Source organism: Pithys albifrons, chromosome 1 (genome assembly GCF_047495875.1).
Source record: "Pithys albifrons albifrons isolate INPA30051 chromosome 1, PitAlb_v1, whole genome shotgun sequence".
Taxonomy (NCBI): Eukaryota; Metazoa; Chordata; class Aves; order Passeriformes; family Thamnophilidae; genus Pithys; species Pithys albifrons.
This window is the reverse complement of record NC_092458.1, coordinates 8183585-8208654: the sequence shown is the minus strand read 5'-3', so window position 1 is coordinate 8208654 and position 25070 is coordinate 8183585. Positions and strand designations below refer to the sequence as shown.

At 37.8% G+C, this 25070-nt stretch overlaps 1 protein-coding gene across 4 annotated transcripts in view; it reads left to right on the top strand.

Annotated features, from left to right (window-relative positions):
- CDKL5 (cyclin dependent kinase like 5) overlaps nucleotides 1-25070 on the top strand; it is a 122521-nt gene that overhangs the window by 67063 nt on the left and 30388 nt on the right. For all 4 annotated transcript variants that reach the window (XM_071555766.1, XM_071555501.1, XM_071555595.1 and 1 more), the window contains 6 exons: nucleotides 7951-7996; nucleotides 10530-10666; nucleotides 13570-13690; nucleotides 14851-14910; nucleotides 20382-20472; nucleotides 24674-24863. In XM_071555766.1, coding sequence (XP_071411867.1) covers nucleotides 7951-7996; nucleotides 10530-10666; nucleotides 13570-13690; nucleotides 14851-14910; nucleotides 20382-20472; nucleotides 24674-24863 — 645 coding nt within the window. The remainder of the gene's footprint in view (nucleotides 1-7950; nucleotides 7997-10529; nucleotides 10667-13569; nucleotides 13691-14850; nucleotides 14911-20381; nucleotides 20473-24673; nucleotides 24864-25070) is intronic.

Below are 25070 nucleotides of genomic sequence, written 5' to 3'. Positions count from 1 at the left end.
TTAGAATAATTGACCACAATAGTTAGAAAAGTTCAAGATCATGAGTACATTGAGGAGAAAATGTTAAGCGACTATAGAGATCGAACAGAGAGTATTCAAGAAACTGGTAGGTGAGGAGGCAGCTCTAAAAGGCAAGGAAAATCTGGCAATCCTTTAAGAACAACATCCTCCAAGCAAAAGAATGGTTCAAACAAGAATATCAAAACAAGTGGGCTTCTCAGGAGACTGACTTGGCTATGCAGATTTCTCGATGGAAGTCCAGTGCTAAAAAGCACTATATAGGAGGTAGTATCACACACAGATAGCAAAGGAGGAATTTAAAAACATTGCTTGGGTGGACCTGAGTGATGATGGGAAACCCAGAGCTCAGCTGGAGTTGATACGTGCAAGGGCACCAAGAAGGGCTTCTAATGCTACTTTTGTAGTGAAAGGCTGAATGAGGAAAGTATGGACCTGTTGCTGAAAGGGGCAGACAATTTAGTGGCAGCAGAACCAGATAGTTGAGGTGCTCAGTATCTTCTTTGACCTCATGTTCACCAGCAAAGTCTCTCAGACCTCTGTGCTTAGTGAAAGGGTTGAGGGAGAAGATGAGTTACCAGCTGTGGGTGAGGATTGAGTTAGGAGTTACTCAAGAGAGCCCATAAAGTTTAGTGGGACCCAGATGCACAGCATCCAAAGGTACTGAGTCCTTGCAGCAGGACAGCTCTTGATTGTCTTTGAAAGGTTGTGGAGGCTGGAGAAGGTACTTGATAAAAAGAGAAGGGACCTACATTTTTTTTAAATAAAAAGGAACAAACAAAAAAACCCCCACTCCAACAGAATTTTACCTGAGATTGGAAAATTCAAATGTGATTTCTATGCATTTCCTATTTATTCTTAAGCTGAATATGTGCTTTAATTTGATGTTTTTCTTCATGTGCTGGTAGATCTGGAAAGATGACATGACTAAGATGTGAATTTAGGTATGCATATGTGCACCTGTACAAGTGTCTTAACTCCCACTCTTGTCCATGGAAATCTTGTCAAGGAGTAGAGGGAAGTTCAATGCACATTTCTTTGGGGTTGAAAGGTACACTTTGGTTGCCTAAGCCCCTAATGTTGATGGTGATATCTGGGGTCCTCCCTTACCTCTAGCTTATGCTCTAGGAGGTTTACATCTCTACCAATCCCATGAGTGTTGTAGATATCTAGGGAGTCTTAAATGCCGATAGATGCCCATGTTTAGGCTGCTGAATCATGTCTTAAGTGGCTGGTCAACTCAGGGCTCTTCAGCTCTGCTTGTTTTAGTAGAGGCTGAAACGCACAACTCACATGCAGGTGTGTGAATGTAGATGTCTTAATCTGAAGCTGAGTTCCACCTGAACAGTTTCAGCCTCGGGAACCTACTTGACAAGTTTGCCTTTGGTTCACAGCAGGTCTTGTTTTACAAAGTAAAGAAAATGCCTGTCAGACTATTGATAAGAAAAAAAGACAAAAAATTAAAATATGAAAGTACCAGTTAAAAAATAAAAAACTTTCAAAACTAAAGCTTGAAATGAGATAAACTTCAGAAGTTAAGCCAATCATACTGAAACTGCTTTGACTCTCAAATTTGGGATAACATCACTGAAGACTTTGGCACTGAAAAATTAAAAAAAAACCGAAAAGTATTTTCCAATAAATTCTGCCTACTCTTGCATTACGCCAGGGAAAGTACCATTGCATTAGTAATACCAAAAAATAGGAACTACGATATAATTATAAATGCCCTATTGACCTCTGCATTTATGGAGTCAGTGATACCTTGAAGGAAAGCCATAAAGGTGGTACAGGTTGCCTTTCTACATTTTCCACTTTGTTATCACTTGTATTCCAAGTGTCAAGATTGTGCTATAAGAAGTAATTAAATAATGCTGGTATGTGCCCAGTGCAGTATTATGCTATTTATAAATAGCTTTTATTTTCACAATTTCCAGTGTTACCAGACAAAAAAAATAAAATCAAATAGAACTGGAAGAAGACAGAGATTTGTAGCTGAAATTACTATTACTGACATTTCAGTATCAAAAAATTTTGTGGACATTCACTGAATTTGGTTTTTGTTTTACATCCATGGTTTGGATTAAAAAGTACTGTCAAATTGTAAAATTATATGGATTAGTACTACAATAGAATGAAATTAATTATTTTAAATATTGCTATAATTGTACTAGTTGATCATGAAAAGATAGAATAGTTATACTTACAGTATTTAAAAGCTGCTTTTTATTCCAGATCCTTCTCATTACATCATTGTAGAAATTCTTTGGGGATGCATATTTACTTTCTTGCTTGGAGAAATTGTGAATAAATACAAAAAATGCACTCGGAACAATGAAAGTTTCAATGCTAACCATTATCATTGACCTAGTAGGTAGTAGAAAATACTGAATGGGTTCACTTCTTTTCAAGTGTTCTTTTTGGGGTAGTATATGCACCTTAGGGCAGTCCCGTGGTGTAAAGGAGAGCACTCTGGACTCTGAATCCCAAGGTCCTGAGTTCAAGTCTCAGTGGGACCATCCCCAGGCAGTTCAGCCTCCCTGCCATCCCATCCCGTCACATCTCGGATGCTCAGCAGGGTCAGCCCCGGTTAGTACCAGGTGCTGTGACAGTCCCGAGGACTTCCCTGTCACTGTCCAAGCTCACTCGGCCGTGGCAAATGGACCTCAGGACATAAACGGTGGGGCCAGTTCTGGGCATGCTGTGCCTCACCTAAAAAATCCACTGCACAGGCTGGAAGGGCACACCCACGTGGGGAGAGCCCTGCCCAAATCTTTATTCGCGAATTTTGGCCATACACATACATACACACACACCTTAAATTAGTAGACTTTGGGTTTTTGAGGAGTGTAAAGGTGCACTCCTTAGGATTCAGGTGTGCCTCCTAATAACTGCTCAGAGCACAACCAGCTGCAGCAGGTTGCTCCAGATTTTTCCTGGTGGACTTCGAATACCTTGAAGGCTGTTCAGAGGATCTATAGTGACAGGGACATTCAGGATTGGCAGGGAGGTGTCTTCCAGCCTCAGCTGTGCTGTGAGCCTGTGAACTTCCTGCAGTCTGGAGAGCCTCTGCCACCTTTCGGGAGAAGAGCCATCAGTCTCACTCGGTTCTGCCACTGGGGGCTGTGGCACTTCAAAGGGGAGCCCCAGTCTGTGAGTTCATGGGTACAGAGGGGCCACTCATGTAGCTTACACATTCGTCTGATTGTTTGGTGAGAGATGCTTGCTGTTTATGACTCCCTTAAATTACATTTGGTTTAAACCAAGTAAGTAAAAGTGGTGATGCAAACATTTACTTGTAACATCTGAACAGACAACACAGTTGTGTTTCTGAAAACCATAGGTGAAGAAATCAGAGAAAATGATTTCAATCTGCTTGCATTTTTTTAAAAGAAGTCTCCTTCCATCATTTCACACTTACTGGTCTTTTCCTGTAAAACTTGTAGCTCAAGGTTTCAGCCTTTTCTTGTGCTTCTTTCCCCAGTGGAATAGCTGATCTTCCATAACTGTTCCCCTTGAAAATCTTCTACAGGGTCCAGAGTGGTTTAAGCTTTCTCTAGTCCCCCTTGTGTTCTTCCTCAATCAGTGTTGCCATCTTCATTAAAATGGCATATGAAGTATATAAATCTTTTTTCTAGTAGTTTTCTCCTGCTCTTAGATGGTTAGTAAATAACATTCTACTTTCAAGAGATAAAAAATTGATTTGTGGTGATTCATTCTAGGTGCTTCTTCTCAAGTAAACTCTAATACATATGTTTTCAAAAAATTCTAAGCCATTTTCCAGTAAATAAAGGCATTGTGATAACTCAGACATACTATTCTGTCATTATTTACTAAAGGCTCTGTCTCTTCCTAAAGATAAATAGAACTTTTAGACTAGAAAGTAATTTCCTGAAAGGTTGCCTATGTCATATTCCATAGATAAACCAAGTGTGGGGGTTTTAACTGAAAAATAAGAGAGTTGGAATTTTCTCAAGGGAGAAATACAATATTAAAGCAGTGAAGCACCTCTTGAGCAGAATTCTCTGAAGTTTTTTAGGTATAGGAGAAGACACAGTGCTATGGCTTATACTTCTTAATATCAAACTGTTTGAAAAAAGAAATTGAATCCATTATCTTTCTCACCTCTCTTATTCTACAAAGAATATTTTAAGGTACTCCACTAGATTTTGAAAGTAAGTGCCATCAAAATTGCCAGCACTTAACACTGGAAGTCTCAAGGAGATGAGAAGCTGTGCTCTTAGTACTGTGCAGAGGTAGGAGTGTTTTAAAGCAGAATGCAAATGGAGTCAAGACAGTGTGTGGGTGATGGGTTAAGAACCTGATTTACATGCAGATAAAGATGCCCCTCAGAACCTGCACCAAGAGGTAACTCAGCCTAAAGACTGGGCTTAAAGACTTGTAGTGACAAATGTTACATTTATGATACACTGATCAATACTGACTAAAATGTTAACACTTTCTCCTCTTGTTTTGAGGGTAACTTTGAAAAATTAATTGGCTGGGGGCTTTTTTTAGTTTCATTTTAAGCAACTCATCAAAATGCTTTACCATATTGTAGTGGTTTTCTGGGCTCTTATTGCCTCTGCTGATTGCTCACTGTTCTGTGATTTTGCTAGAATCAAGGTTATTGAAAAATCTATTCTAAATGCTTAAATGTTGAAGAACATAATAATGCTTATACAAGTCAAAGTAAAACTGTACTACTTTGTTCTGAAAAGACATCAGCCATAGGAAACGTTTGGCTGAAATTTGTTGATTTTTTAATGTGTGTCTGTTGTGGCAAACCAAATTGTATGAATTATGGATCGATTAGGATCAAATCAGTTTCTTGCTTGCTTCTAAATTATTTTTATAACAAGTATTATTATTCTTATAACATGTAAATATTATCTATGGGTAGCAAATGCAATTGATTTAACTTTTTCTAACAGAAGTTGAGAGTGCATTTATCTTTGGACCTCATAGCCTCATACTTGTAAAGATGGAATGCATGAGACAATCACTGTCATAGCTTAATATGGCACTTAATGTATCAGCATAGAACCCTGATGTGACATACTAGGTACTGCTTGAGCCTGAGTAAAGGCAGCAATATGCTGCTTGTGCATGGGATGTGCTGTCTCTGTTCATATTGGCTGATTTTTTTATAAACACTTGTTTTTTTCAGTTGCTTAAATGATCCGTGCTTGACAAATTCTTGTAATCACTCAGAGTGGGGCAGCAAAATTATAGGTGAATGATGTAACTTTCAGAAGGCCAGAGTCTTATCTATTTTTAAAAAAATTTCTTGTGTCAGATTTTCTGTGATATGTGAAAGAAAAAGGAAAAAAAAAGTAGGGACAAACATTTAAAGAGGGTTTTTTTGTACCATACTATTTTCAAGAGTAGGATGTCTTCTCTTTCTAGGGAAGAATGGTTGTAATTCTAAGATCTTGGTTTATACTGAGCAGCATCTTTGTCCTTTAGTACTCCTATCATTAACATCAAGGATCTTTCTAGAAAACAACAGAGATCCATTATTTTGCTGTTCTGGAAATCACTTGTGTCTTGTGCCTATATAATTACATATAGTAGAAGTGCCATGTCATATAAATTTTGTAGAGCCATTGAAAAGATAGGGGACCTCTACTCTTTAAATGAGATAAAATCAAATGGTTTTGAATTAGGAACTCCTCTAGTGTGATGCTGGTGTCAGGAAATACCAGCTATTACCCTCTTGTGAGAAAACAGTGAGACCTGCTCAGCTCCCGTAGCCTTACCTGCCTCTCGTCTCTGGCTAAGTGGGCAGACAGTAAAGCACATGTTTTCTCTGGAGGCAATTCCCACACATATTTTGAGGTAAAGGAGAGGACTGAGCCGTAGCATGAAGTGATTCCCATCTCCAGGGCTGAAGATACCCTTTTGCCATGAACAGGTATCTCCTTCTTCCTCTCCATCACTGTATTTATGTGTAAAGCAAATAGAACAGACATTTTTGTCTTAGCCTTATGAAAAGGTATTAGCAGGTTTGTACATGAAGAAGGGCCATATTTTGCCCCATTTTAGACACATGTAATCATGTAGTCTGAATAATCATTTTCTGTACATCCTTAAATTTTACACAAACTGTTTTCAGTAATATTCATCTGTTGTTGCATACTTAATTGTAAAACAGTGTTTTTTCCTGTAGTTCTATAACACGGAATGTTTATAATACATGTGTTCAATAATCACATGTAATGCCAAAGCTAAGAGGGATTTGACTTCTGTATATGAAAATTTGCTGCTGCCTCAGAATGTAAAGTGAAATACTGAGGCCAGAACATTTTATTAGAACATGATAATGAGATGCTTAGTAATAAACTTAGCAAAATGAAGCAAACTAGAGTAAGCGAACTCAGATTTTCATACTACATGGTATAAGGTGGTAGTAATAAGTAGTGGAGATCAGAAAAGGTTATTTGAGTTTTTTTTCTTTGACATCCATTGAAGTCTCAAACATTGAATCAGCTAGTAACAGCTTATCTACCTAGATGATATATTTAATTGGATGAGAATATTCCATCCTAGGAGTTGGATACTGGGCTGTTGTCTAAGGAGGGTTTCCACAATCAAGTTGAACATTGTTTTCAGTACTGTCTGGTTTTGTGATATAGTCTTGAAAAAAAAACTTCTTGAAATGCAAAAAGTATATTTTAGTGAATGAAAATTCTATTTTTGAGAGTTCCAATTTGGCCTGGTTTTGAAGAGCAGAAAACCAAATCCACAGAAGGTCTTAGATCTCCAAAATGACTCTTAAGTAAAGGTTTAAGTAACAAAGTCTAACTTTGATTTGAAAAGAGCCTTTCAGATTTCCCCAGGAGTCTGAATTATCACGGCTGAATTCACTCATTGCTCAAAACTCGGCTTTTCTTTGTATCCCCAATTCTGTCCATCTTCTCAAGGCTTAGCACTGCAGTGTTGTCTGTTTGCTTTGCACTAAGTGCCTTTCAAAACTTGCTTGAAACATCAGGTTTGGCCAGCATCTGACCAGAAGCATAGTTTTACCACCTCTGCCATATGTCTGCTGCATTGGTCCATATAAAAAAACACATTCCATGTTTTCCAGTCTTATTCTGCATTAGTTTATCTGAGTGACAATTAAGTAGAATGCCTAATTGCATTGCACAGTCTACATATGCTGCTGATCTGCAACATCATACAGCGTACAGGAGACTGAGTTCCTGCTGCTTTCTTCCCCCAAGGAAGGATATTCTATATACAGCTGACAAATTTGAGACTCTTTTTTTTTCCTTATTTCCTTATTTCTCTGTAAAATTTGGTGGAAACAAGACATCCATTTCAAAATTAGCATGAGTAATGGCAGATAGAGGAACAGGGCACTTCAGATGGATTCTTCCTTTTGAAACTTGTTTCAAGTTATGAAGGGCTCCTGTCTCTTATGTCACCTCATCTAAACTATTTGGTTGGCTTAGACCAAGAATTGAGAAATGTGCACTTGGCTTCAGTTTTTTCTTCTGCCTGATGGAACAGCATTAGCCACATACTAGCACAGTATTTTCATTTCACCTCATGAAGATAAGTACCCACATTCATAATTTGATCAGATTCTGACTGCTTGAAAATCAGAATAACTAAGAAACAGAAGTAATTTTTTCTTCTGAAGATGTAGTTGATGTCTATTACACAGTATTGAAATATGAACTTTTGGCATTTAACTCTGTTGCTTTTCTACTGGGTTTCCTAATTGTGATGTACCTGTTATATGTGGGTATGTATTGCATTTGGCTCAATCCCTGAGGTATTTACCAGATTTTTAATCAATTTTTTTGCATTATGAAATTTCTCTAGATGCTTCTTTTTGTCTTTCTCTGATGCTCAGGAGAAAAAAAAAAGGCAAGAGAAAACACACAGCAGATCTTGCTCATTTCCTTTGCTTTTGTTTTTCAGGAGACACATGAAATTGTGGCTATCAAGAAATTCAAAGACAGTGAAGGTAACCTTTTCTGCTGCATAATCTTTCATGCCAATAATGACATTGTTAATATCTCTAATTAAAATAAGAAGTCTCATTTATCAAGATATGATTCAAAAATTATAGTGATTTATTAGCTCTGTGAATAGTCAAGGCACTTGATCCTTCATACCTGCCTAGGAGCTGCATTTTATACACTAACTGGATAACTGCCTTTCTTTCTTGATGCATCTGTCTTAATATGGCTGAGATTCTGGTGCCATACATGAGAGTAAGATCTACTGTTTGGAGATTGGATGTGACCAGAAAATGTGGAAAACTCCTCTTGTAGTAGTAACTTGCAGTCTTTGGGCTTTATCACCCTTCACCTGTGAGAAAGGGATCTGTTAGGGCAGCTTGAAGTGGTATAAGGAGGAGACAGAGGGAAGTCATTGAGAAGTTCAATCATATACAAAGACAAATCTAGGAGCTTCCAGGGATCCATGGGGGGAGCTGGGTGGTGAGGCAGCAGCTCTGTCGTCACTTCAGGAGGCTCCACACTCATCAGGAAACCTGCTCTTTGTCACCTCACAGCAGACTTTGTGAAGAGCCAACTTCTGCAAGGCTTGCTGTTGCTGGCAAAGTGGGTGGCAGAAAGCAGGACACATGGAAATTATTCCCAGTGCTCAACATACCCATTCCTCACCCATTAACACACCCAAAAAACTACACAGGACAAGGCTATCTCTCTGACCTGCATTTGTGGGGGAACAGTGAATCACTGTATCCTATCATAGGGAAAACTGGCAGCCGAACATGAGAGCAACTGTGTGCCTTGTGTGCTTGGAAGTTAGCCCTGATCCCCAATGCCCTGGCACAAACAGGAGAAGACAAGTATGAGGGAATAAGAGGGGTCAGCCTGGCCTGACGCAACACAGCTGGTGGTTTGCCACGTATGGAAGCTTTAGCTGATAGCTAGGAATGTTGTTTCAAGAAACAACAGTCACTTTATTTCAGCAAACTTTTATTTTCTGTTATTGTTGTAGGATTGATGATGGCCATGGAGGTGTTTTTGGTTACAAGGCCAGTAATTTTCAGTCAGTCAGACACAGCAAAGTCTGATTCTGATTTGCCTCTTGTTTTGCTCAATGCAAGTTGTGCTTTGCAGGTCATATTCTGAGACACTTGAACAGCATATTTGATGAATGTTTTAGCTCTGCTATCCAGAACTCTGTTTTAAATCCCTGTTAAAGGATGCGGGAGATAGTTAGTTGTGGTAACCATCTTGACCAAGTCATGAGAGTACTTCAGAACTGCTTTTTGTAACTTGCTGTGGCTATGCAGTGCAGATTGTAGACAATAAATCTCAGTATTAAGCCCTAAACAGGATTATTGTATTAGGCTGTCTACCAAAAAATGAAAACAAAAAGCCCAGCATTGCCATTAGGTCTGGCTTTCGAAGAGTATTACATAATATCAGTTTACATGACTGATCACTGCTTTTCAGAGTTGTAGCTAGTTGTTTACAAGTTTCTGGAAATATGACAGAAGTTCTTTTGATGGATTTGATTCAGCCCATTTCACATCTGTCTCGTTAATATGGTAGTTCATTAGAAATTTGAATATACTGTAATTGTTTCTATTGACATTTTTGTTTCACTGAATTTTTGCTGTTCTTTGACATAGGAATGCTAAATGTGCTGGAGTCTGTCTTGCTATAGATGAGATTATGTAAGCAGGCTGATGCAAGTCACCATCAAGCACTCAGTTTTAAAATGAAAAGATTTAGATTGCTCTAAATTATAGATTTTTTAAAATCAAAACATTTGTGATTATAGTATTTGGTTTTTCCCTTCCCTCCTGCTACACTTCAATTTTTTTTTTCCCCCTCTCTCTTCTGTTGATGATTATTGTGTTTGCATGATCTGTGTTATTCTCTCTCCCCTACAAACGTGTTTTTGCCTTTTCCCCTGGAAAAAACAAGTTCTCTTCCTTATTTTTAATTCCTTTGCCTCTGACTGTCTCTGTGGTACATGAGCTGCAAATGCGATTTAGCTTCGAATTTATGCGAGTGTATCCCATTTAATATCTTTCTGTTGTGGATAACAGTTCTAAGAGAACAAGAACCCTGTTTCTATGTGTGCATGAGCAAATTTACTGAATTAATGGATTTCACTTTACTAAATGAAAAATAAAACCTAATGTATTTACTTTGCATTTCATTAGTAGTATCCTTTAGAACCCAGTTAGTTCAGGGCCCCTTAATGATAAGCAGTATATGAAGCATTAATAAAACTGCTTTCTCTTGAACACCTTTCAGACAATTAAATTGTCAAATCAGTTAAATTAAATTGTCAAAACAGTTAAATCTCTGGAATCCTCTGAATTAGATTCAAGGCCTCATTGCACCAGTACTTTCTCTGCTGCCTTCTGTGTCTGCTACACTGGTCTGGCATTGCTGAATTTCCTTTGAAAGCTTTGTGGGGAACTTACAGGACTTCCAAATCTGTGCTTCAGTCTTAAAATTTGTTTTGTTTCAATAAGCTCATTCTGTCACTTTTACTTTGCACTCTAGAAAATGAAGAAGTCAAAGAAACCACTCTACGAGAGCTTAAAATGCTTCGCACTTTGAAACAGGAGAACATAGTGGAGCTGAAGGAAGCCTTCAGAAGAAGAGGAAAATTATACTTAGTTTTTGAATATGTGGAAAAAGTGAGTTGAGTTTGTAGTATCCTTGCCACAGTTAAATCATCAGCTTACTGAAAATGTCTTTAAAACTGCTTTTACTTTTAAAAATTAAGCTATTGTAATCTATAAAGAGAAACATCAGTAACTTTAATACAATCTCAGTTGTGATTAGACATTTGTTGTGAGAAAGTGACACTGATGACTTTACTACTGTTTTTACTTCATGTGTTGGTATTTTTTTAAAAAATTCTTCCATTTATGAACACTGACGTGTACAAATTATGTAGACTGGAATACGTATGATTTGAAGAAAAGATGCCATCTGAACTCTTTAATCCAGTATAATTGTAAAGCTGGATAACTGTCCTGTGTTATGTTGTGTAATGAATCTTGACACAGTCTTTCAAAACAAGATCATACACTTTTAACCTTGGAATCTCTTTCAACTTTCTACATACTTCCCTGTTAAAAATAGGATTTGTTTGTATATTTCTGTAACAAGTCCGCTATCAATGGTTGCTTAGAGGGATTTGGCAAAGATTGCTGTCATTATCTCCAATCCTGACCTCATTTTGAAACTATTCCAAAATTTCCTTAGTTGGCCTACTACTGCCAAGCATCCTGGTCTGTTTCCAGGGAGAAATAAACTAGAACAGATTGGTCTTTTGTTATTTTTGCAACCTTCGTGGTGGACATAGACCTTCCCTCTGAATTCTAACCACTTAGCATTTCTTCATGACAATAGTTAGATAGTATTCGTATATATGGAGAAAAAAAAAAGGTAAGCTTAAATAATGGTATCTCTGCAGCCTTCATGAGATACTGTTCCCTTGACTGAAATTTTCATTTAATATCGTGCCAGTGTGATGTTGCAGTCTAGCTGAGTGCTAGTCTGCTTCAGTCAATTCTCTCTTGTCTGAAGGTTCTCACTCTAAATGCTGTGTCTCTTTCAGTCAACAATTTATTTTGTTGTATAACTTTATTGCATAATGTGAGGTGACCTGTACTGGCCCACAGTTTGGCAGGAATCAGTTTTGGTTTTCACCAGCAGATCAGCAACTTCTATTGTGTTGGATCTCACTTAGATCTAACCTTCAAATCTTGACTTGTTTCAGCCATGTTCCTTGTAATTGTTCCGGACACATGGAATGTTCTTGATCACACACCAATTTAGCACAAACATTTAATTTTTTGTTATATTTGACTTGCCTGAGCTCTATGTAGTAGTGGGTTGGAAGAGCAGGGTAAGTAAAAGATGTTTGATTTATCTGATAAGAGGTATACTTCGAAAATTGTTAATATTGGTGAAAACACCAGGTTACAATATCTAACATTGTTTGCATCAGAATAAAAGAATTTAACGACAAAGGTAGGCATCACACATAGTCTGTGCCTAATGTCATTTCTTTTCAGTGGAACTTCACAGCCATGAACACTCCTAATTTTCAAATGTTAAAATAGTGTTTCTATCATTTTTTCAAAGACTAGGATGATTTCTGTATGTTTGGATGAGGGGAGAGTAGAAGGAATCAAAGAAAATGTGGTGTAGGAAACTGAATTTTTTGTTTGACTGGTGACAAGCACTTTGTGTCTTTTAGGGAATCTTAGCTTTGTAATGCTGAAATTCAGATTACTTAAATTCACCTTTAGTCTAATCTCCTTTATTCATCATCCCCTTAGTTACTGTCCTCATCTAGGATTATGTCTTTCTGTGTTGATGCTACTATTTTGTTTTGTGTTTGTAATACTAACTTCTTGACTTACTTATCCAGATCCTGACCTTCTGTGTAGACAAGAGTCTAACTAAAATATGGTTCCTTAACAGGAAATTCCTTTTCTCAGACCTTATGTGTATTTCTAAGAAGAGTTACTCTCAAGCACATAAGTTCCAGTATTTACTCATAGATTGCAAAGCTTAGAAAGGTTTTTAAATATCATCAAAGTCTCTGTTTTGTCTTATATTTGTGTTCATTAACACATCTTTCAAGAGAAACATCAATTTTTTTCTATACAGCTAAAGAAAATGTTTGTCAAAGACAAGATAAATTTATTTTTAATGAAAAATCTACAAATGCTCAAATCCATAAGGCAATATAGCCAAAATACTTGTTTCTATTTCAGTTTTCAATAAATAAGACTTTTCTCTCTTCAAGTGTGCTGCTGCTGTCTATTATGAATTCAGTGTACAAACTCCATTGTACTTCTAATTGTGCAAAATAAGAGACATTTGCTAACATAATGGACATCTGAGTGTTATTTTTCAAAGCAGAAATTTACTGGTATAAACAGTAAGTTTATTTTCTTTCGTAGGTATATCCATGGAAGAGTTGACATGGCCAGTTACTGCAGTGCCAATGTCTAGGACCACTATTGCTGATACACAGCTATAGGATACTCTATAGGTTACTAGTTAGGCCCCTGTAAGGCATTTTTATCTCTCTTACTTCATTTGCACTAACAGGCTTGTGTTGTTTTATCCTCATTCATACACAGAAATGGTTTGTGATTAATCATGGCCCTGCAGTGTCAAAGCTGCAGAACTAAAGAATGAAGAAAATAGTTTGTTAAAGCACTGTTGTATATTTACAAAATGCTGTGCTTTGCTAAACTTTTCACACAGCCACACTGACCCAGTGTTTGTGTTGAAGCAATGTTTTGTAACTAAATGACATTTCTGATGTTTTAGGGTAAGTGGTTGTTTGATGACAGTCTTTTAAGGACTTGTGGTACATTTGTGGTTCACTCTTAAGGGATATGAAACAGCTATGAATATGCTTATGATTAAAGTACACTTCTTGAATGTTAAACTACTGATTTTCCAAAGCCAGGCTCTAGGTATGTTGCTTTAGAAGGCTGAATGCATGTTATCTTCCAGCAACTAGAGTAAAGTTAACATCTTTTAAATAATGTGTCTTTTAAATGTTTAGAACATGCTTGAATTGCTAGAAGAAATGCCAAATGGAGTTCCACCAGAAAAAGTGAAAAGCTATATCTACCAGCTAATTAAAGCAATTCACTGGTGCCATAAGAATGATATTGTTCATAGAGGTAAGTGTGTTGTTCTCCACGTGGAAATAAGGCCTGTGTGGGAATTTGCTTTTTACGGGGAAAGATGTTACATCTTGAAGTAATTTGCATTTCACATAAATAGAAGCAATTGCTTTGTATTAACAGAGAAAATATTGTCAATTGGCCTGGGTCTTAAGTCTGCTATGTGACTTCAGACCATTGTAAAACTAAGTTCATCTTCATATAAAATTTGCTGTCCACTGACTTTGGGGAATGACATAAAGATTGTATCATATGCACAGCAAAGTGGAACTGAAGTACAGGCGTAGTCTAAGAAAATGGAAAAAAGGAATTTTTTAAACATTTCATGGTGCTCATTTCACTTTTGAATCTGATAATGGAATACTAAGAGAAAAATAATCTAAAACTTAGAACTTGGTCCCTGATATTTTACTTCTTAAAGGCAGTTCCTTCCAGCTCCCCTAAGCTTCAAACGCTTAGAGTACATATCATGATGTATGATTTTATCTAGTTTTACGTATTTTATCTTGACTTAATAAATTTTATTTTGCTATGTGACTTTGCAAGAGTAACATTTCTAATTAATGTTTCTAATACGTTACAATTCTCCTACAATATGCTTTTTATATTTAAGACTGACCCATCATAAGCAAGAGTCTGAAAATATTTTGTAAAATATAGTTTGAACAATATACCATATGTGTATACAACAATATCCATATAGGAATGAAAGAAAGGGCTCAAAACCAAACCAGACATATTTTTCTAAACAAATTACAGGAGATGATCAAGATGGTCATTATAACTTAAAATACTGAGCACAGCACACAACATTTCGTTGGTTAACTGGGTAATTAAATATCAGTTCTTTCTATTATTTTGCAATATGCAATATTATGCATATTTGGTTTTTGCCCAGGAATATCCGTATGCACGTTTTATCTTCCAATATTTTGTGGGGAAACACTTTAAAAGGCTTCAAAAGACAGAAAATTAATTCTGCCTGTTCACAAACTGAATTGCTGGAAGCTGTTTCAGCAGTTGCTCTTGTAATGCTTCATTTATGATTGCATGAATATCTCTAAATATGTTATAATGAAATAATATTTGTTGACAAAGTTCAAAATTAAAGAGAAGTTAACAGCTTTTTTTTTTTCTCACCCATTCTGATGTTTCAGATATCAAGCCAGAGAATCTCTTAATAAGCCACAATGATGTTCTGAAGTTGTGTGACTTTGGTAAGTTCAATAGCTAGATATGTGCTGCTCACCTTTTTAAAGAAAATCTCTTGCAGTGGAGTTTTGCCTTATTCTGTAAGAGATCTAGAGTATGTATTATTTAAAAGCTTTTTAACAGTAATAATTGATTCCTGCTTCAGGTTTGGGGCTGGTATTTTAATTTGAAAGGTCTCTGGGCTTAATTTGCACACCCTGTATTAATGTGTCAGTAGAAAGATTGCATTTCTCTCTTCCTCTATTAAACAAGGGTTTTGGTACTGCTGTTACTGACACACAGCTGAGAACAGCTCAGATGATAAGCTGATTAGGAGGCTAGCAAATCTGTGGGTTTATCTGGCCTGTGTATTGAAAGAAAAGATAATTCTTTGTTTAGCAAATACACAGGAGACTTACACTATTTTTTGAACCACTGACTTCTGTGGACTGTTAGTGTGTAGTTATAGGTCAACTTTTTTGTTACCTTAAGGAATCAGATGGCCACATATGATTAAAGACAATGACTGGAGGTTAGGTCAGAGCTGTCCATGTTATGTTACCTCTGATGTTTCCTGACATACCAATGCCTGCTTAATATCAGCTTTAAGCCTTTGCAGAGTCATCACCCAAGTACAAAGCAAGCTTTGCCCATGTGAGTAATCCCCAGAAGACAACAGGGAGGAGTGTACACTGTTCCAACACTCTGTATTTTTGTTCTAAATGCTACATAAACACAGAATAAAATATTGTTCCCTCCTAAAAGCTTACAATTTCACTTGGTAAATAAAAGCCATTTCCGTGCTACCCCAAGAGTGAGAATGGTTTGAAAGAGGGCATTTTGAACCTCTGAAACTTTGAAAGAAAAGAAAAACTGCTAATGAAATAGATTGAAATTATGTTGTAGGAACAGGAGAAAAGCATTTATCATTTGTAGTGCTGCTTATTTATTTTTATCCTAAAAGCCCTTTTGCTTAAACATTCAGAAACAATAACTGTTTTAGGAAAAACCTTAGAAGATTTGGTCCATATGAGTTCTTTGACTTCAGAGCCATTTATCCTGCAGTGTAAGGAACTGCACAGTTCTGACAGAACACCAGGATGCCTTCATTGCCTTTGCCTTTTCGGTATCCACAGGCCTCCTATCTGCACTGCTGTGGCTTCCCTGGCACCATTGCCCAAAGCCCTGAGCTGGTGGGACAGGATTTTTACCTCTCTACACTGATGGTCAGGGCCTTGCCCTGCCAAGCAAACCCCACTGAGGTTGTAAGGGCCAAGCCTCTCCAAGGAGTGAAGGTTTGTGTAGGGTACACTTGGCTCCTTCTCCTCTGCTTCACCTTCTACTCCAGCTTTGGGTGGTCAAGGAACCAAATCACTGCCTTGGGCAGAGCTAAACAAGCATCATGTGGGCAGTGCCTGTCCCTGAGCAATGCCCTCTCCAATCTGGGCAAACGTCATCTCAGGCAGGAACAGTCAGTGGGGGCATGAGTGGGTCCTGATGGGAGGGAACAGTTTGCCCCACACGTCCTTCCCTGGCCCTTGTCCTCCCTCCCTCATTTATTTTGGAGTGGGGATATCCCTCCTTGAAAGTAACACCATTAGAGTTGTCATATGCCATCACCCAACAAATCTTTGCATGTGAACTTGTGTCAACATCCTCTGTGCAACAGCATTGCAGGGAAATAAAAAGCTGGACAAATGGTACACTCGTGTTTTGGATGTCTGTTTTGGCACAAGATATGGATGATGTGAGCTCTGCTGGCAGGGATCTTCTGTGTGGTCTGTTGGCTCGCTCACGTGGTGTGCTCCAGCCATGTTCTCTTTCTGCTCTTGGAAAGGACATGCAGCCACAATGTACTCAGTGACCAGCACAGTATCAAGGAAGGCAGATTAAGAGAATTTTTGTTGTTAGTTTTAATTTTCATTAACCTTTCAGATTTATTTGAATTTAAAATTCTGAGCAACTCTTATAATAAGGGATCAGTTTTAATTTTTTAGCATTATTGCTAATTGACATTGTTGCTAGCAGCTTAAGCTATTACTGTAAAACCCATGTCAGAATGGTGTTAGCCACAGATGTTTCCTGAATGTGCACAGATTAGGATGTAAGAATTTACCTTTTAACCTGATTTAACATATGCTGTCTGACTAATTCATATTTTGATACACAGGTACTTGTCACATACAGTGCCACATTCCTCCTGTGATTACAAATGCAAAGAAAAGGACTATGAATCCATTTCCAATAGCCCAGTGTAGAAAAACAGTTTGAATAAAAAGGTTCATAATTTTTAGCAAGATAGTTCTTAATCCTTGTGCCATGTGTTCTGTACATACTGTGCTAGATAAAATTGAGATTGAATGTTGTGCTTGCCCAGACACATGTTGTGTGGGTGTCATCTCTGCCAATAGAAGGGGAAGAAGAAAACACTACAAAGTGCCGATTACAGCAGATGCACCTGACTGTTGGAATCACTTAAGTTTTATGACTAGTATGTTTGCTGTTTCAACTCCAGGCCTTTGAAATTACTTGCTTTAGCAATCTCTTAATCTCTCTATGATGTGTCAGCATAGAAATCATGAAACACAAGACTGGAGAAGACCTCAAGAAATCCTCTAGTTCTTCCACCTACTCAAAGAAAGGATTAAGAATGGCTGTGTCATACCAGAGGGGTGTTTTCTTAGCTTATTCTGAATAATGGAGATTCCCTAGTGTTCCTGGGCATCTATTAAAGTACTTACATGCCATTAACATGAGAATGCTTTATCTTATGTCTAACTGAAATGTGCCCTATTTCTCTGTAAGAAACTGATGATCTCCTCCTTTTTTTCCTTACACCTTTTTCCTTGACATCTCTCCTACCATGTTTTGAGTTGTTTCAAGTTATTTCTTGATATTTCAGATTTTGCTTGTTATTTCTTCTTGCATCATGATGCATTTGCAAATGCTATTGTTTCCGTAGTCACTCTCACCCCAAGCTGCCTTCTGTCTTCATCTTCTAATCTATTCCTTCTCACTGTTTAGAGTTTGATCTAATGTTCTCCCTTGTTTCCTTCTCTTACTTTTATATACCTGATACCTCAGCACAGTTTGAAGGAAGGAATAATAAGCAAACTCCATCATAACAAAAAAGAAAAGTAATTGTTCCCTTGGAAAGGTGTTATGCTTTTCTGAATTGTTAGTTCTGTCCATCATCATTCTGCACAGTGTTGTAGTATCAGAGCAGTATTGAATCTATGAAATGGTTTCTTATATCACCCAGCTATATAGAGAAGACACTGATGCCCATGCTGGTAACTTTGCTTTCTGTCTTGTCACATCAAACCTGTGCTGCTGCCAGCCTCTGAAGCTGGGGGCTGATTTTTCAGGCTACATTATCTCCTGACTGTGGCCAAGTTCAATGGCCTGGCCTGGAGACAGGAGGATGAATCCTTGGCCTGTTCATTCTTCCACTGCACAGGGACTCACATGCTGCCAAGCTCACGGGTTACACTAGCACATGTGGTTATTTCTACCATGTGACACCTTTTCCTCTTTCTTTCCCCTCCCCATTTCAGTCTGGGGCTTCCCACGTTTTGGCTGTCTCATTTCTTCAGTGTAGCTCCTGATTATCTTCTCCCTGTTCTTTAAACACATGAATGTAACATTTTTCACTGCAAGATAATCAGATAGATCATGTAATTTGAAACAGAAACAGGGAGGCTTAAGCACTTCTAAATATAGTAATGTTTCAAAATTTACTCAATCCCCATGTTACAAGTAATAAAAAATACTTTCCAGCTTTTCTCTAGCAGCATCAGTAGTGTTCATTAGACTTCATGGGAAGGGAAATAAATTATTATTATTTTGAAACAGCTCTGAAATATCTGTTCCTCATCATACATGCCTTTTAGTTTATTAACTCTTGAAGTTAAAGATATCTTGCAAAATGTAACAGCTGTAACTTATGTAATTTGCAAATCTATAATTGTTTTCTACAATCACTGGTCTAATAATAATAATCTGCATCCAAATTGTTACTTCAACTTGAAGTAAATGAGTGTTCCACAGGGATGAATGGAATTGGCTTCCTCACACTAAACTGCCAGATACACTTCAGAATACAAAAAGTAATAATGGTAAAAAAAATTAAAATTACAACTTTACGAACATCATTGTGTAGCAAAGGCGATTTTGGCAGCTTCTGCAAAAGAATTAATGATGAAAAATGACTATTGCATTGACCTATCACTTATTGATTCAGAAAATAAAGTTGAGCCTTGTACTTCTGCAATATTTTGGAATTTTATTCTTTCTTCATTGCTTATGCAATAATGGAAAGATTTACAGTGATTTCACTGAAGCGAATTTGGACTGAGTTTTAATGCCATATCCCAATCAAAAAAGCATTTTGAAAATTATGTTTTTCTGCATTTAAGTCCCAAAAGCTTGTCTTAATTTGAGCCCTAGTAAGGAGCCAACACATGTGAAGTCTTGCTGCTGAGATCTGTCTATCCTGTCTGACCTTGTTGTTAATTATTTGTTTTAAAACAGTAAGAATCTTGATACTTTTTGAAAACAGTGCCAACATCTTCTCTAGAGTAATTCTACATGAAGAATCCAGTAACAACATTACTGTGGTGCTCGGCTGATGTTTTGTAAATGTAGGAGAATGAAAACAAAAGTCTAATTTATTCCAACACCTGGATTTTCCAGTATATGTACTCTTCTCTCAGCTTGGTCATAATTTTTATGCTTTAGGACAGTAGTGAAGTTTTGGTAGAATTGCAACTAAATATAAATTTTTAAATTTTTTTGTTTCTTTTGGAGAAAGAATTTAATTTAGACTTGGTTTCTGAATCTGATTCATGAAGAACCTTGTGGATGTGAGGCTAAAACAGGTGGGAAGCCAAAACATGCAGAGTGAGCCAAACGCAGATATAAACAGTTTACTGATCTTTGGTAGATTCCTGCATTTTATAGTTTTGAGGAGATGACCCTTTTCCTTGCCAAGTCAGAGAGGGAATGTCCTTAGATGACCTCTTTGACCAATTTAAAAAATTGAATGCAGTGGGACTGTAGTAATCAGGATCAATGCCCACAAGAGTCTACTCCACATGCATGTGTACTGTTTCTAATGTTAATAATATTCTGCAAACAGCATCTCAGTGAAATTTAGTGGTGATGCTTCAATAGCTTACATGGCATAATGACAGGAAACTTTTATCAATGTTTTGCTTAAGTAAAGTACCAAAAATAATAGCAGCCCCCCCACCCCGACTAGTGAGGAGAGTACACAAATAAGGAAGTCATTAATGCAGACTTGTTTACTTCCACTCTTGTATCCCAAGCTTGTGTTTTAGTAGACAAGCACTTGTTGCAGAGATCATTCTGCACCAAGGCTTGTAAACAATTTGCTTCTGTGTAAATAGATGTGACCTCTTACTGCCAAAATCAGTGGTGCTGTGCATACTGTATTTAAAATGGGATATAATATTTCATGCTGTTTCTCTGACAGGCTTTGCTCGTAATCTCTCTGAAGGAAGCAATGCTAACTACACAGAATATGTGGCTACCAGATGGTATCGCTCACCTGAACTCTTGCTTGGGTAAGTATAGTTTGTAGAACTGCCATGATAAGTCTTGACTGATTCTTCAGTTTGTCAAGCACTTTTTGTAAGCTTCACCTGTGCAGATCTGTGGTTGATTTAAAGGCAAGATTTCAAGAGGCTTTCCAATTTTCATAATTTTGTGTTCATTTCTAGTATGTTGGGATGACCTGTCTTGAGCTGAGCTGTGTTTAACCAATTTAAAGCTGAATTATAAGAGATGTACTGTACTTCCAGTTCAGGCACCTCTACCCCCATTTCCTTCAGAAGAGATTTCCATGGTAGTCCAGTAGCCTGAAATGTTCCATCAGCCTTGTGGTGGACATCACACAGCAGCACTTCTGCAACTTTCACAGTGTGACACTCCTATCCTGGCTATCTTCAGCCTTTGGGGCAAAGCTATATTAGGAAGAAACTGCTCAGAAGGTGACGAGGCACTGAAACAGGTTGCCCACAGAAGCTGTGGATGCCCCACCCCTGGCAGTGTTCAAGATCAAGTCAGACAGGGCTTTGAGCAACCTGGTTGAACAGAAAGTGTCCCTGTCCATGTCAGGGTGTTGGAACGGGATGATCTTCAAAGGTCCCTTCCAACCCAAACCATTCCATGATTCCATGATTTGGTTTTCATTCCTAGGTACACTTTTCCAGCATGGCTGAAGTTATGGCTGAAGAGGATGGTGCTAGCTTTTTAGTAGTCAGGAAGAATTTATTGAAGGAGGCTGTATGAATCATTTTAGTAAAGCACTGAGAAGTTAGCATTGCATTGCCTGGAAAAAGTAGTAGTTACATGACTAGCCTCAGCCAGACGATTCAGTTTTACTCCTTTATTAATCTATACAATGAGTGTTTTACTACCTTGCAAGATAAAACAGATTTTCAAGTAATAAATGAAGAAATTCATGAGACCCAAAAGGGAAAAGGAAAAGAAAAAAAATAATTGGAGATCTACTATATGTGGTTTTGCCATTACTATCATGTTCAACAAGGTATTAATCTAAACTACAGGAATGCTCTCATAGAATACAATGCCAGTGTAAAGTGCATATGTATTTATATGCACATGTCCTTAAAATAAGGAATTGAAAGCCACAAGATGAATGAAAAAAGTACTGGTCACTCCTGAGAATCTTTGAGCACAATGTTTTGTGCTGCTGGGGAACAAGTCTTTGTTGGAAGCTTGTATGAACACTGAACTAGTTATTTTTTGACCAGGTAAGGCATTAAGTAACAATTATTCTGTCAGTCAAGTCATCCCAGTATTCCCAGAGCTGTACTAATCTTAATCAAATTGATAGGCAGTTGAATTCTTATGTGTAGATTAGTATGTTGAAGTTGCCATTAAAAACCTTAATGCTCAATTTTTCATATTTTGGAGAAAACCATTAAGCTTCCAGCAAAGTGCGTGTGTCTGTGCATATATAAGTATTAAAAAAGACTTGAAAAGAAAGCATCAATTGTGGCCTTTTTAGGTACAGAACATTTTGCTCTCTCTCGCTCTCTCTCTCTCTCTCTCTCAGTAATGAGGATTTAGAAGGAAAGACTAATAAGCTTGACAGACATAATATTAGTCTGACCTGCAGTTTTCAAAACTATTTTGTTACCAAATGAAATTTAGCAGGAATAGTGTCTGTTTGTAGTTGTCTAAGACTGTTTGATTAACTTCTAGAGAAAGGGAGAGGATTTGTATATTTAATGCTTCAACTTTGCTGTGTATGTTTTTAATACTAAGTTTTTCTGGCACAAAGTGATGCCTGTTTCTTGGCAGTCCTATTCTGTTTCCCAGGCACTCATATTTCCCATTCCTCCTTTCCTTGCATTTACCAAATCTTTATAAGCATCTAATATTCAAAAATCTTCTTCCGAAGTTTATTAAATATATACATTTTAACAAATACAGTTTTACTTTTTCAATTTTTAAAATGTGTCCCAGAGAGGTTTCTGTTTAGCAATAACGTTCAAGACTTAAATTTCAAGAGAGGAAAGAAATTGCTGCCTAATTATTCACGGAACATCTAAAATCTACTCACTTTGGAGAGCCTCAGGTAACTAACTGCTGCTGGAGTACTCTACCCTCTGATGACAAAATATTGCTAAAAGCCAGCAGATTTTAAAGCATACTAAATTACTAGATGAAAACATGTTCTGGAGAATCTAATATGTGCAGGCATAGGCTGTAGTACTTCTGGTTTATGTTCTGTCTGTGCTATAGGAGTTATTTCATTTATCCAGCCATATCCCTTGTGCATTTGTTTTGGCTGTGGCTGATCCTGACAGCCAGCAGGAGTCTTGAGCATGCCTGTTCAAACCAGGACTGAAGTTCACACTGCCTTAAGAAATGGTGTTTTCTGTTTTGTTTCTGTGTGACTACAGAGTAAATAGTGAAAAGTTCTTAGCTGTGATTCAGCTTCTTTTATTCTTGCGAGCAAGGAAGGGTAATGGTCCATGCCTCAAAGGAGTTTTAGCCCATTTCTCCATTGTAACCCCAGCTTCTACTCCAGTACCCCAGCCTACAGCAGCCTTTTCCCCATTTCACATTTCAGTGGAAAAAACTGCATATTAAGGGCGTTGTAAATAAAAATGAGCGTGTTTTTCTATCATAATAAAATGGTAGGATTCTTACCTGCACTCTCAGAAACTGTTTTGCTCACAGAGCCTCACTTTGCCAATACAAGCACAGAGCATCTTTAAAGCAGATCCTTGGCTTTGGCACTTCCTTGGCACTGTGACCTAGTGGGTGGGTTGGACCAGCAGCATCCCAGAAAGGTCAGCCACTGAGTCAGCAAACCCACAGGTAGTCCCTATGTAAGATTAGTAAGCAAAGTATGAACCCACAGAGCCACTGAAGTAGTAGTAGCACTTCAGGAACTGTGGTGTGCTCTGCTTTGCCAGTGGTGGTTCCTTGTCAGCAGTCGATTCCAGTGGGGCAAATGTTGATTTTGGGATGGTTGTTTGTTGAGACAACTACATTGTCTCAGGGCAGACTTGAAATTTTAGTGTCCTGCTTTGGCTTTCCTAGCTACTGTAGAGTCCTGCACTAGTCATCTCTGTGGGCCTGTAGTTTCACTTGGGCTGTTGTCCAGCTAGGATTGCTTTCTCACCTTCACATAACCAAATCAAGGCTCTACAAGTTCCTCTGGCCAAGTGCCTACCCCACGAGCTCAGTAAATAATAATGAGTCATCAATGGGAAAAAGTTATCTGTTTTTCCTTTAGTTTGAGCGTGTTCTTTCTCTAAACGTCTTTAATCATCAGTTTAGGAAGTGAAGGAGTGAAGAGGACAGATTTCCAATAGGATTTATCACCTGCACCTCCTGGTGCAATCTCATTCCAGAAATAGGCAAGCCAGCTGCAACTTAAATCTCTTGGAACAGGGGTTGAGTTACTGGATTACAAGCTTCAAAAAGAAGAGACTCAGTGAAATATGTTTTCAGTTCAGTCTTTGTTCCAGTCTTACTATATTTTTGCTTTTTCTTTGACATGAAAAGAATTCTCCAGTCATTCTATTCAAAACCCAAGCATCCAAAAGAGATTTTTGGAATAATTTGCATGTTTATTAAATTTTTTTACAATTCAACAACACTCGGGTGTACAGAAAAGTTTTCCCCATAACCCCACCCATGGCTTTGCTCCAAAACAGGAATTATGTACTTTATGATCCTTTCAATGCTTCCTCATTTGTGGGGGTTTTTTTCAGGAATAGCTTTCAGGGGCATTCTGTTTTCTCTCTAATTAAAATTTCACTGTATAAATGCTGAAGCAAAGATTTCTTATCATTTCTGTTCTCCCAGTGGCCAGACCCAGTATGTGTATCCACCAATTAAGCACAATGGGAACAGAGATTTAATGCAGGAACAGAGCACAGGAATTAGCCCTGGAGAGAAGGGAAGTTGGTAGTAGTTTAACTGGGAGTGGTAATTGCTTCACAATCAAAAAGATTATTCTTGTGTAAGATTTTTCACAAAGAGTCAGATCCCTGGTGGAACTTGAAAATTCCTCTCCTGTCTTTTCAAGCAGCAATAGAGACATCAGGAAATCCAGGGGAGAAACAAAGTGCTTGCTATTTGAGGTAGTTTCTTCAATATCAGACTTTATTCTTCTGTGTTGTGAGAAAGTGGGCCTTGGGAAATATGGCCAATAAATTGAAACAGCTCAGTAAGAATACAGTGCCAGTGGGTGAAAAGCATTGTGTGTTCACTTTCCAGAGCCCCTTACGGAAAGGCTGTGGATATGTGGTCTGTGGGCTGTATCCTGGGAGAGCTGAGTGATGGGCAGCCCTTGTTCCCTGGCGAGAGTGAGATTGACCAGCTCTTTACCATTCAGAAGGTGCTGGGCCCGCTGCCAGCTGAGCAGATGAAGCTCTTCTATAGCAACCCACGCTTCCATGGCTTGCGGGTAAGGGAGAGCTTTCTTCTTTTTTCTGACTTTTTTCTTTACTTGTGTAGTATTTGCAGTATTGTTGTTGCTGCTGGGAAGGTTCTTTTCATTTACATTGTGCATTATCTATTGCATGTATTTCTGTGTAAGTATAGGATGTATAGATTGTAAGGTGTTCATAAGTCAGAGTAAAATTCTGATTATGGTAGTATTGAGTTTTATAAA